The sequence below is a fragment of the Lichenostomus cassidix genome, chromosome 2, assembly GCF_008360975.1.
Source record: "Lichenostomus cassidix isolate B80296 chromosome 2, HeHo_3.0, whole genome shotgun sequence".
In the NCBI taxonomy this organism is placed as follows: Eukaryota; Metazoa; Chordata; class Aves; order Passeriformes; family Meliphagidae; genus Lichenostomus; species Lichenostomus cassidix.
The window spans coordinates 43,837,796-43,851,243 of record NC_139482.1 but is presented as its reverse complement, the minus strand read 5'-3'; the positions used below and the strand labels follow the sequence as shown (position 1 = coordinate 43,851,243).

General features: G+C 39.5%; 1 protein-coding gene and 1 pseudogene across 4 annotated transcripts in view; one reads left to right on the top strand and one right to left on the bottom strand.

Annotated features, from left to right (window-relative positions):
- Positions 1–1,037: 1,037 nt before the first annotated feature.
- FYCO1 (FYVE and coiled-coil domain autophagy adaptor 1) overlaps positions 1,038–13,448 on the bottom strand; it is a 40,701-nt gene continuing 28,290 nt past the window's right edge. For 3 of the 4 annotated variants that reach the window (XM_085051301.1, XM_085051302.1, XM_085051303.1), the window contains exons 15-19: positions 7,768–7,851; positions 4,806–4,901; positions 2,988–3,198; positions 1,613–1,722; positions 1,038–1,162 (exon numbers count right to left, since the gene is read on the bottom strand). In XM_085051301.1, the coding sequence (XP_084907427.1) occupies positions 1,087–1,162; positions 1,613–1,722; positions 2,988–3,198; positions 4,806–4,901; positions 7,768–7,851 (577 nt within the window). In that variant the 3' untranslated portion in view covers positions 1,038–1,086. The remainder of the gene's footprint in view (positions 1,163–1,612; positions 1,723–2,987; positions 3,199–4,805; positions 4,902–7,767; positions 7,852–13,448) is intronic. The other variant, XM_085051304.1, reaches the window with a different exon arrangement.
- Positions 10,694–11,332, top strand: LOC146441257 (C-X-C chemokine receptor type 6-like; annotated as a pseudogene).

Here is a 13,448-nt window from a genome sequence, read left to right as displayed (position 1 = left end):
GAAATTTTGTATAAATGAGAACCCAGTCTTCCCTTAAAAAGGTGGTGTTAACAGCCCCCAAGTCTGCGATGGAAAGTTAGAAGTTGGACAGGGCAACTGCAATGGCTAGGAAAAGGAGAGAATACAATAACACCACTGGGTGGAGAGCTCACCAGGCCTGGATATGCATTCCATTTTGGATGGACGTTTCAAGACTGGTTCAAACATTATTGCTGCTTTCCACATGGTCTAGAGAGAGAGACACTGATCTCCTCAGAAACTGTGCTTTCCTGTGAATGCTGATGACTAAGGTGCTAAGGCAGGGAAAAGGAATGCCCCTCTTCCCAAAATCACCCAGTGAGCAGTACTTTATTCCACAGGGGATACTCCTCATTCTGCCACTGGTGCTCACTATAAGAGCTGGGTTCCATGGGCCAACATACAGAGTATGGTGAGCCAAAGTGAAAGGAGTTGCTGCTTCATGTTTATTGTTTTGTAACTGGTATTCAGTGCCAAAGCATTTATAAAAGCCAGTTAAGACTTACCAAATCTTAGCCCAAAATGTATAAAACTCCTGTGGTTTGCTGCTTATAAAACTTGGAAAAGATAAAAAATTCTAGATGGATGACAATATTTGCCTATGAAGACTGAAGTATTGCATAATTGCTGCTCTGACTTTAAGAGCAGTACAGCACAACAGAGATGGTTATGCTTACAGCTCAGTGAAGGGGTCAAAAATAGGCATTTTTCTTTAGATTTCCTTTTGAAGGATATTTTTGGAAGAAAAATAGCTCAATTTTCAGCAGAGAATTTCAGTTTGCATTTAGACACCCCCACACTTATTTTTCTCTCCACTGAAAACCAATTGGTTATTATTGACCTGTTAAACCAAACAACATGGCTTTTCAGCAATCTGTACACAGTACAGAACCATTAGTGTTCCTGAAAAGGCTTCTGTTTTTTAGTGTGCACATCTCCTCTTAAGTGCATTAGAACTATTGCATAGTTTCAAAGTCTTCAAAACACAGTGGTAATCAGAATGCTTACATGTACATAAATAATAGCATATCTTAAAAATTTAATTAAAAATACACAGTATAGTAAAGGCTATGGAAAATCACTTCCATCATAGATGACAGGTCGCTCAACAGCCAAGTGATAAAACACTCTTTTTGAGATAAACCTGTCAAGGAAAAAGGAAAGGAAAAAGATCACGTTAGCTGAAGCCAACAAAAGAGGAAGCCTTAAAAGTGTATTCAGTCCTTCAGTTTATAGTTGGTCAAAAAGATCTCTGTTGACAAAAATAAGTATGCCTGTGCAAGAGCCGTCAGGTTTGGTGTTAATAAGATGACAATCCTGACAAACTGTCTTGGAAGGAGTCACAAATGAATTGCTTACTTCTGTTAACCCTCCCAGAGGTTCAGAAAGAAGAATGGAATTCTGCTGTGGGGGTAGGGAAAAAAAAAAAAAAAATGAACAAGAATCAAAATTCAGTCTGAAGGGTCTCTGGGCAAGTGAGGAAAAATTTCTTATACTTACTTCTCTCTCAATGGCAGAATAATGGTACATCTGATCAGTTCCACAGTCTGTAAAACCAATCTTATTTCACCTTTTACACCTGACTAGGACCTACCTAGAGAATGTATTGTCAAATATCAGCGTGTAGATTCCAGAGTTTCTGACTTTCACCTGTCCTCTGATAGTTTCCTTGTGAGAGTTGCAGCGAGTCATAGGGATAAGAACCTGGAATTCAATACAAATCAAAATGAAGTTTGCTATTTGTCCTACAAATTGACATTTTCTTTCAGAAAACCTTGATTTCAGCCACCTTGAAATTCCCAAAGTACATATATGCCTGCAAAACTAATTACTTTAATGGATTAGCATTAAAAACTCACCTAAACTAAAATCTCACAGTGAGATATCTCTTTTCCTTTGGTTATATCTTTACAGCACTAACATATGGCTATTCATCTCTGCTTTAGAGATAAAATCAAATCCTGAACTTTTAAATGTTAATCTAAGAAACTTTAGTAACATTGGCAAGTGCTACATTAAATCCACATATCCAAGAGCAAGATTTAGCTAAATATAACTTTTAATATATGCTTTTATATTCCCTGTGTTACAAAACAAGCTTTTCCAGCAAATCTTAATTGTTTCTCTGAGCTTCCAGCAAAAGTGTGTGTATATGTGGTTCTGTGTGTAAAGCCCTAGCACAGCTGTCAGAAGAGCAGCTGACATAGATTAAGGATGACCCTATAAAACACAATGTTTTACCAAAGAAACATATCAAGACAAAAGCAGCATTCACACTTCGTTCAGCTATCAGATTAGGAAAAAGAGTTATTTTACATGGCATTAGTAACCATGCAGTGAATTAACACATACTATATAAATGTCTTATTCCTTCAGTAAATCACAGCCAGAGTTCACCCTACTATGGTGGATTAAACCAACAGCTGCCTTGTTTTCAGTAAAACTGTGCAATAGTTCACTTAATCCAAAATCCTCATGAAATATTGACAGTGAATATATAAACAGGCACCTTGGGCACTGGCAAAATTTTGCACCCCATCAAGGTACTTAAGTACATGCTTCATTGTAAGGAATGTAGGCAAACCAAGCAATTTATCTGTTTCCCTGTGGGTTCTGCTCAAGAGCCTGCCAAAATCAGCCTTAAAGAGTTTACAAACTAAGTGAAACTGAGAAAAAAACAATTTTACAGTCTTGGACTTTTATTTTTGCTTAATAATAGTGGGTCAATTTCTGATGCAACCAATAGAAGCTACAGTGCTTTTCAACTCAACTTTTGCAGGCAACATTAAATAATTAAAGATGTAGCTTGGCCTTTAGCAGAACTGCAGCTTAACTGGAGAAACAAATCCTTAATGCAGTAGCAACTGGAATTCTGGTGAAGATCTCCTAGCAATACTTATCAATTCCTGTATGCTGGTTGAGTGTAGAGTACTACAGCCTCTAAGGTAGTGAGGAAGCAAGGGCCTTACTTTGCACTGATCCAGAGGTGTATCTTCGGATTCTTGGTAGACAACGCTGAAGGAAATGCTTTTGGGGTCTGATGAGAAGATCCAGCTAATTGTTAGTCCCATCTCTGTAACAGTGATGGGAATGATACTGTAGGTGCTGGATTTAATGAACAGCTCTCTGTTGCTTTCTCCAAAATTCATGATCTCTTCCACCGTAAGGGGTAATTTGATCCTGTGAGGGAGAAAAATACAATTATTTGAAGATATCCAATTCACTTAGACAAAACCACTAATAATTTTTTTTTAATTTTATTTTCTATCTATTTCAGGTAGTCTCCACAGCATATTTGGGACAGGTCCACAAGATGAATGAAAATTCCGCCTTAGATGAAGGCAAAAACTACAAAAAAGCTGACTGATATTACGAACCTTCACTGTTCTGGCAAACGTGGATTCTGTTCACTTATTTATTTCATTTCAACTAAAGAAAAACAGTGCTGGAATAAAGCTTTTTAGAGTCATTATGATTAAAAAGGCATGCTGCCCTCTACTGTTCTTTTTAAACAAAAAATGAGTTACCTAGTTAATTCACTTTTCTAGATGAATATAAAAATTTGTACAGAAAATAGCAGGGATCAGAAGTACAGAGGGGGCGGGTGAATGGAATGTGAACAGCAGCTGTGTCTAGATCCTCCAAAGCAATTAATGCTAGATCTTGGTCTGTTTTACCCAACCAAGCTGCAAAAAAAGCTGACTCAAAATACTTCCAGCTAAAAAGAAAGTTCTTAGCAACTAAATGATGCTAAGTCCTACAGCATTATATGAGCTGACTTCATTCTGGTATCTATTTCAGACTGCAAATACTGAGTCCCTTAAGCAGGAGAGTGCTGGTTACTTTCTTGAGGAGAATCCTGTAAGTTCTAAGAGCTGTGGATCTCACCTGCATCACCCTCATTAATCAATTCTAATCTAGAACTAATCTAATCTGTCACACTTTAGGCCAAATAAATTGTTTGCAAATCAATGAGATCAGAGTAAACCACGGCCCTGTGGTGTCTCAGGTGATCTTTGATTTTAATAAACTAACCATTATTCTTGGTTTTGCCTTACAGCCCAGCTACGATTTTAGTTACTACTTCATTTACCTGGATCTCTGAAGAGCAACAACAGGGTTGAATCATGAGCTAATTTATCTCCTTGCAGTCAAAAGTTTAAAACCTTTCCCATAACTAAGGCAAAATTTCAAAGCTAGGCTTAAGGGGACAGTGAGCAAAGGTGTGTTTTTGTAAGTCATCTGCATTTTCATATATTGGATTTCGTTCTTGGCTATGCAAATGACATGCTCTATCAATAACTGCATGTAACTTAATTTCAGAGCAGGACACAAGCAGAGAACTGTGCACATACAGGACACACAGAGCCTGAGCTGAGGCTTAGATGAACATTTTATGCTACGGCATGTATCAGCCAGAGCAGGCAGGACAGATTCTGGGAAGCCACCAGTAAACAAGAGATACATGCTCCAAAAGGCCATGAATTCCTGTTGACAGCAACTCCTGCAATAAAACTGGGAAATGTTTTCTCATGTGATGTAGACCTACATCTTTCCTTCATGTTCCCCAATTGCACTGGTTTTCTAGGACTGAAGTGAGAGGACCTGGCTCATTGCTGCTGCTCTGTGTGGTTGAGTTACACCCTCTCGTCCTCCTCAGAACACATTCTACTGTGGGACACAAGTGATCAGCTCTTCCAGGAACCTGCAAGTCTTGTGCTTACATAGCTGGTACCTGAGCTCAGCCTTTATGCTTTCACCTATAGCAATGAAACTGTTCTGCTTACATGATTTCTCCTGACTTCAACAAGCATATCTCAGCATCTTGAGCAACTTGCCACTCTTCGGATTCATCAATGGTTGAAGAATTACACGTGCTGTTTCTAGAACAAGGAGAAGAAGGAAAATCATGATTCTGAGTAGTATGTGGTCAAATACCATCTGCATGTTGATGCCTTCCTAAAATAGAAATGTTTTGATAGTACTGATACCAAATTTTAGGATTCTTATTTTGCACATTCAAGTGACAAAAATGTGCAAAACTGCAGCCCCATTCTGCTTACCACTATGCACAAATGTAAAACTGTTCCTATCCTGGTTTCATGAGCTGAGAGGAATATATATATACATTCAGAACATCTCTTCTGCAATCATAAAAATAAATTGCTTATTCAGATGCTGACAGGTTCTAAAGATTCTCTGGCAGGTGGGAACTTGATGGAGGGCAGACATAAGCAAAACAGTCTGCACTTGTCCCTTAAACAAAGCTTGCAAAAGGATAAGACATCTCCCAGGATTTGATCTGGGAGGTGTTTTAGAGATACTATCCAGTTCCTTCCTCTGACAATTGTAAAAAACATATTTTGTTGCTGTGGAACTGCTACCATGTGTCTTCTTTTCATACAAGAAATCCTGTATGATTTGAACACAAATACACCAAAGACGCCTTTACAAGATGACAAAGCAGGATGTTTCCTCCACACCATAATGTGTCCCAGACAGGAGTGAAGCAGATGCAACAGCAGTGAAGCAGATGGAAGAATCTGCTATTCACTCCTTACTTCAAAAAAGGTTTATGCTCTGGGTGAACTCTGGAATAACACTAGTTATGAATTACAGGTCTGGACACAGAGAGAAGGATGAGTTTGAGAGCCAGGAAATAAATGCTGAGTACTTACTGACTTACTTCCAAGTAAGTCAGATTTTCTCTGACTCTTGTTTTGCTTCCCTGTATTTCAGCAAGTTGGTAAGCTGTCATTCCCAGAAAAAGTACCAAGAATTCTTATTTACAGGTAACCTGGTTGGTTCATTTTAAAAACCAGTGGAATCTAATAAAATGTAATACCGTATGTGCGTCTGAACCATCAAGTGCAATAATGCCCCAAAAGGCATCCACTTGCTATAGACCAATTCTCAAAAGCAATGCAGAGTTTAGCATTTTCTTTTAAATCCAGTGGAACATTGCTCTGCAAGCAGCACTGTGGAGTAGAAGAGAAGGAGAAAATATCTCCTTCAGGTGGTCATGAGCAGGATCTGAATATAACGTGTCAGCATATGCAATCATGTTGAATCTTAGTGTAGCGACTCTATTGGTTGGAAACAGGAAGAATTTACTGCTGTAAGTGCAAATTAAATTGTACCCACTGTCTACACATTTCATCAGCTGAATTCATATTCTGACATTCCTGTTCTCTTACTCCTGCAGCCTCTTGGGTAACTCTTGACTTCTTCATGCCATTACTGTTAATATCCTAAATAGACAGTTGGTATGTTCACAGGAGACTCAAAGCTGCAATTAAATGCCAAAACCTGAGCTGTAACCAGACACTAGGAATGTAGGAATTAAATACTTACTATGGGTTGGTCCATAAAGTACTAACGTACAACATCTATGCAAATACTTACCAAGACAAATAATTTCATTGTTAACTACCTTTATAAAACTAGATTAAAAAAATGATTCTGAAAAAAAAACCCAAACAAACTGGAAAATTAAACTATAGTTTGTAAACCAATACATTTTTTTTGCACAGTGGGAACAGCAACAGATTTTGTGCTGTGATTCACACCAGTCTCCCATCCCACCAGGTTAGCTACACAGCTTTAATTTCACAGCCTTGAATTCATGCAGACCAAGACAACTACACAACTACATGCTTCCTAGAAGTGTCAAACTCCATGATTTACCATACAATGTCATTAGAATTCTTTATTTAATCCATTAATTTCACCATTCATTTGGAACCTTGAAATGTAAATTAAATCCCAAGATCAATGTGTTCCATGTTCTCCTCTAACACATGATTTTCCTTATTCCTGCTGCTGCAACCCAGTACATGGTTAGGTGATTAGCTTGTCACTTGACTGCTCCAACTAAGACATTGATCACACATCTAAGGCTAAGGGAATGCTAAATCTCCTACTTTGTGTATTAAACCAAAGTGCCTTATAATCACAAAAAAAAATCCTCCTTCTCTTTACGATATCTCACTGAGTCTAACAGTCTAAACTGAGGTCTGGTAGCCCATAATGTACAAAACAGTCTCATGATTTAACTGGAGCATTTTTCTCCTGACAGGAGAATTTATTCTTGCATGACCCATTTACCCTTTGTGTCAGCATTAAAGATGTTCCTGCAGCTTGCCAGGTCCCCAGATTAGGAATGTGCACCCTCTAGTGTATTTATTTAAACAGGCTGGATTGTTTTCCTTCTTTTTCTTTTTAAAAGTGAAATGAAGTGGGGCTAAAGAGCAGGAAGAACTGAAGCATGGAAAAGACACTCCAGCAATAAGAGAACAGCTCTGATTCAGCAAATCATCAAGACACATATTGTTGGAAGCTTAGATAGAGCATTCTGAAGAATTATTACCTCTTGCTTGTCCTGTTCTTACGCACTTCCTCAGATACCTGTTGTTGCTCACTGTCCTCAGGTGGATAGTCTAATCCAGTGTGCCTGTTCTTATACATGGAAAGCATTTCTTAAAATTATACTAAAAATACTGTGGCCAACATCATAAATGGCATTAGGAGTTAGAAGTAAGAAGTTCCTGTCAGAATTAAAGCCTGAAGAAAGCTGGTTCAACTCTGGACTCAGCAATTTTCCATCTTTGTAAACACCTGAGCTCTGACAGCTACATGTCTGAGGTGTCAGCTTCATGTGGCTGAGCAATGAAGTCCCAGAAGCCATCTGCCTGTCAGCAGTGCAATGATTTCTGGAGAGAACTTCTGTCATCCAGGTGAGAATCTTACCGAATTGTGGGAAAGCCAGAAACCTGAAACGGAGACTGGAGGCTGTACAGAGCCCCTAACAGCTGCTTAGCCCAGCAAACACATCTGAAAATGCAAAGAAATAATCAAAGGCATTATGCTGAAGTGCACCCATGATTCCCTGGGCCTGCTGTTATCTGGCAGGTCAGACCCACCCCAGGCACCCTAACTTAGTTATTAGCCTTTCTATCCAACCCAACAAAGAGCAGGAAAAAAAGGAAGAGGACAGTAAAGGATCAGAAGAAAGGATGCCACAGACAGCCCTTGACATGGGCAAGAAAAGAGGCATGATTTGGGATGCAGCATGGGGGATACAGAGCTCACTGAGTTTTTAACAGGGAGCAAGACAGTGTCTTGCATGAAGGTGTATGGGTGGGAAAGCGATGGAAGTGTTAAGGGCAAACTCTGGCATATGTTGAGATGGGAAAGCATCACACAGACAACAAATGAAAAAGAATAGATGGACATGGCTATCCATCACTGTGTGCTATGGGTGACCTGCTTAGTGGTATATAGGAAATCCCAGCTATTTATAAAAAAGGAAAGAAAAAAAAAAAGAAAAGGGAAGGGAAGAGGAGGGGAGGGGAGAAAAGAAAAGAAAGCTTTACCTATTCCCTACAGTTTTCATCCTGTATGAAACAAGGAAAAAAACCAAAACTCCAAAAGGAGTCCCCTCCCTTAAAACTGGTCACACACTATCTGCAAGACCAGAGACAACTCAGAGAAAGTAAGCTAGGGAAACAATCGTGACAAAGGGGTATTTCTTTGCACCAGGGGACAACATGCAAAATCGTCTCTTTTTTTTTTTTTTTGTTTTGTACTGTGATGGGGAAGAGGTTTGGCAAGGGCTCCGAGATGAAAACAGCTTTCAAATGCTGCATTTGCAAAACGTTCAGAATAAGCACTTGGGGATTATCAGGGCGCTTTTAAGTCCCCTTCCCAGCAGGAGGCAGCAAACAGATGACTGTAGAAATCAGCAATAGAAATACAGACAAGCTGCTGCCCACATACTCCAAATACTGCAGTCTGTAGGTCACCAAGGCTATAGCCACTTCTGTGGGTAACACTAGGTTAGATACCTCTGAATTTTCTCTTTGCACAATTCTTTAGAGGCTACTACAGGGAAATTGAGGAAGAATTATAGGAGAGGTAGGGCAGAAACAGTTTCTGGCTTGGGTTTACACCAGTATCCATCAGGAGCCCCAGGTCCTTTCAGCAGAGCTGCTACCCAGCCCTTCCTGCCCAGTCTGTACCTCCACAGAGGCTGCTTCATCCCAGAGTCTGCAGGTTCCCTCCAGCCCAGGGTGGCTTCTGCACACAGGGTCCTTCACAGCTACACAATCAAACGTTCTTCAGACTGACCCACCAGGAGTAACAGCTATTTTCTCAGCCTCCTCCCCAAGATAAACTCACAGAACCAATATGTTACCACACATCTTAGCCACTGCTGTATCACTCTCACACCCTATTCTGCACCTGAAAATAACTTAAAAAAGCAGGTGGTTGTCACAACCTATTGCTCCTCTTTTTGACAGAAACAGTTTGTGAATATTTAGCACCTTGCTCCAAGTTTATTTCTCAGAGGCAGAGAAATTGCTATCACATGCAATGAAGCACAAGAGAGAGCTCAATTTTAAGGAGCATTACACAGCCTTACATTTCTTGTGTCAGTAGTCCTCTTTCAGTAAATGATGCTGCAGAAATAAGTCAAATTTGGTGCTGTTTTTCTTTATACACATTTGCAGGTACAAAACTCAAGTACTCAGAGGTACAAGCATACTGCTCTACAAGTCAGAGTCCCAGAAGCACCCCAGCTATGGTACCACAGGCTGCTGCAAACACCTACCTGCAGGGTTAGTTTCTCTGAAAACTGTTTTCCTGTCTTGCAGAATCAAGAGACACTCAAACAGCTGTACATTAGAACTCACCAGGTGAGGCCTTTCAGCCAATCTTAAGGATTCAGAGGTGAATTCTGCTAATCTTATGCTGAGTAATATCTTGTAGTAGGATTAGTCTCACAGAAGCACATTTTTTTGTAGCTCAAGAGAAAGGGCATTTAGCTTTTGGGCTAAATCTTTAAAAAACCCATAAGCCTATCTCACAAAAGACTTAATTTACCAGGTAAACACCTTGCAAAGATGGTCATTAGTGTTAGGGCTGCTACTTTTATGTACTGGCTTGACTGCAGGGCTGTTAAGCCTCTCTTTAACTTGGAAAGCTAACATTGCAAAAGCTCTCGAGAGGGAGTGTGAAGGGACTGACAGAGAATTGGTCAATCCTCCCTCTGAGAGTAATACAAATGTAGTACATTCATGAAACTTCTCCATGTTTCCAGAAAGTTGAGATGGGGAAAGGATGTGACTAACATTTAAAAAACAAGATGAGGCTGAACTGAACCATAAATTCCAAAGTACCCACTGAGACTCAAACTCTGCCTTTTGGGACATGTCCAACCCAAGCTCGGATGCTCAGAGTCTGCAACCTGAGCCTAAATGCTAGATTTGGCAAAACTAATTCTATTTCTTTCATGGCTTTCCCCAGAAACCCTCAATCCATACATGAAATCAAAAACTTAATCCTTATATACCATTTTCAGAAGCCTCTTTATAATTGTCTTTTGAGTATGCTTTTGAGTCCCCATCAGTATAAATCTGGTAACAGATGATGTATTTAAATACACCAGCTGTTGTGTTTGGATCCTGACTGCCAAGACAATCCTCTTCAGCAAATAAATAGATTTGTGTTTGTCTGTCATGGATGCTTTACTACAAGTCTTATCTGTTAGCACTAGGATTTTGTCTGTCTCCTGGATGCATTAGGATTTAATTATTTGCTGAGTAAAAAAAAAAAAAAAAAATCTCAGTGTCTCCTTCTAGGCTGCCTTTAAAGTGAAGGCAACATGGCCTTCATGTTAACTACAGATACTGCTAATTTTTATTAAAACTTCTCCATCACTGATCCCAATGGAAACAGAAATGATAGTTTTCATATTTATGAGTCTTCCTGCCCTGTATGTATTCAGTTATCTTCATCCTTGGCCTAGCAGGAAATGCACTGGTCTTTGTCAAACTAGTTTTCTACCTGAAAATTAAGATGCTGACAGAAAAACTCTTGCTGAACTTGGCTATAGCTGACTGGGTTTTCCTTTGGATGCTGTCTCTCTTGGCACACTCTATATGATGTGGCACATCATATTACATGGGGCTTGTATACACTCCAATGTTAACTGTAATGTCTATCCCCTTTGACCAGCTTATTGCTGTTACTTTTGCCACCAAGGCACATGTGTCAAACCAAATGAATGCCATGGAGTAAATTAGTCTCTATCTGGGTGATTTCATTAGCATTTGCTGCGCCATGCTTTGTTTTTAGTGAGATATTTAGTTTTGATAAGGCTGTATGTCAGGAAAAATACCCAAACCATTGCACAGAACTTGCTCTTGAAGTGATCTGAGTGACCCTTGTTTATTTTATTCCTGCACTAGCCACGATCATCTGCTACTCACTAATCCTTACTACACAATCTCTTTTTTCTACCACAGTGTAATATCCTTAAAACCAAAACTAGGAAAGAATGTGCTGTGATTTCATGTGTAAAGATGCTATCTCAACACACAACTGCAATGCAGGGTTTGCCAGCAGAATGTGTCAAGAGGTGCTCCTGTCCTTGTTCTTTTCCTGGCTGGTTCTGCACTGAGCAAGGAATGCTTCGGACCACATTCAGTTCCCCCTTTTGGCTACACCACACTCTGCCTGGCCACATGAGATGTAATTAGGTCAGCAAAGAGTATTATGAGTCATTAAGAAAAAAAAAACAAAAAAGAATCCAAACCAAAGCAACCACACTGCAGACAGGCTGAGATGTTCTTTCTACCACTACCAAGGTGTAAATAAACTCTTTGTTCCTGCACCAGGGTAGTAGCAAGTTTGGGTTTGGTTTTTTTTTCCACTCCTCTGCTATCTATGATCTTGATTTTGCTTCTGCAACATTTATTGCAGGCATGTTATACCTACAACACGTAAAAAGGGAAACACACTTTATCCTGGGGCCCTTTATTTTAGAACACAATCTGCAAATGTGATTGCTTTTGAAATAAAGAGTTTAAAAACATAGCACTTCAAAAGAAAACCCATGAGCCTTGAAATAGCAGGATGTACCACAATTGCACAATTAATCTTCGCTTTTCACTTTTAAGATTTTGATCAGGTTGCTCCAAACACACATAAAAGATCTGAAAGGATGAAGCAACTGCTGCTTAATCATAACCTTTAGGAAAGAGCTGCTTCAAAGTCAGCCAGAGTTATGCTGGTATATCATCTCTCTTATCTTGCCACACACCTCTGCAATTCATGACCAAGGTGAGTTTTAATTGATTCTCAACCAACCTGTAACAATAAAGGCAGTCTCTCAAAATTTGCTGTTATGAAACAATTTTGTTGTAATTGTTTCATGTCACTTCAAGGAAAGAACTACAGTAGCAAGGCTAAGCGAAGAGAACAAGTGAAAAACAGATTAACAGTACAGTAGGTACCAAAAGGGGGACAATCCTTTAAGATAATTCACTGTTTTGAGGACCAACTGGCATTTTCAGTGCAACAAGGACACACATAGAATGAGTATGGTCAATATGCAAATCTCTGCTATCAGCCTGAGTAAGTTCATAAGAAACTATATCAATAGAACATCTCAGTTGCAGATCTTCTATTTGGATAGCAAGCCTCCCTTCTCCTTCATCTCTTGGCTGTTCATCTCCCTCATTTTTAGAACCTCACCATATAGTTCAAATCTCTGGCAGAAACTAAATAGTCTGGATTATTTTCAGCAGATCTCAATAAAGAAGTCTAGCCTGAAAACTTACTTATTTGTATGCATTTGTCAGACCTGCATCTGGCAAGCACCATCTTGGATCCTTTGTGTGTTCCCTAGGCACAATATCAAAGCAAATTCAACTCCAAATATTCAATTTCATTGAAAGATAACACTGTTGGAATGCCAGTGGAGACTATGTGAAGTTTCCATATAGAAATCAGGCCACATTTAGCTGGACACTTTAGAAAGAAAAAAAATAAAGATCATAGGTCTACAGGAAATTCAAGGTGGTCAGTCCAGTAGAGCCAAGAAATCTGTAACAATGAAACCAGTAGCTCAGAAAGTCACTGAACGGCAGATCCTTGAAATGTGGGAGAAAACACAGGGGAAAATTTTCAGTATATCTCTCATTTGCTGCTGTCAAAACCAGGACAGAGGGTTGGCAGAACCTTTGCTTGTACTCAATACAGTGGCTCTGGTACATTTACTCTCAAACAACCTAAGTATTTCATGCTGCATTATCTGTTTGTGTGCTAAGTGACACTCAAGCCTTGGGTACACATCTACTCCTCACCACAGAAACAAGTGAGAAAACTGGTGTGTTGTTACAATCAGCACTCTGCCCTGCTATTTTTCTTCAACAAGTACCACAGGCACCACACCAGCATCTGACTCATGTATCAATTTCTAGATCTCTCCCATAAAACAAAAAACCACAATCAACACGAGATGCTCAAGTCATCTGCAATGCAAGAAGGCCGTTCTCCTCTCCAGTGCTCAGGTTAATGAGTCCTTCCAAACATTACCGGTATCATGGGAAAGGGCAGGTGGTGTTTGTGTTCTCTGCAAAGAA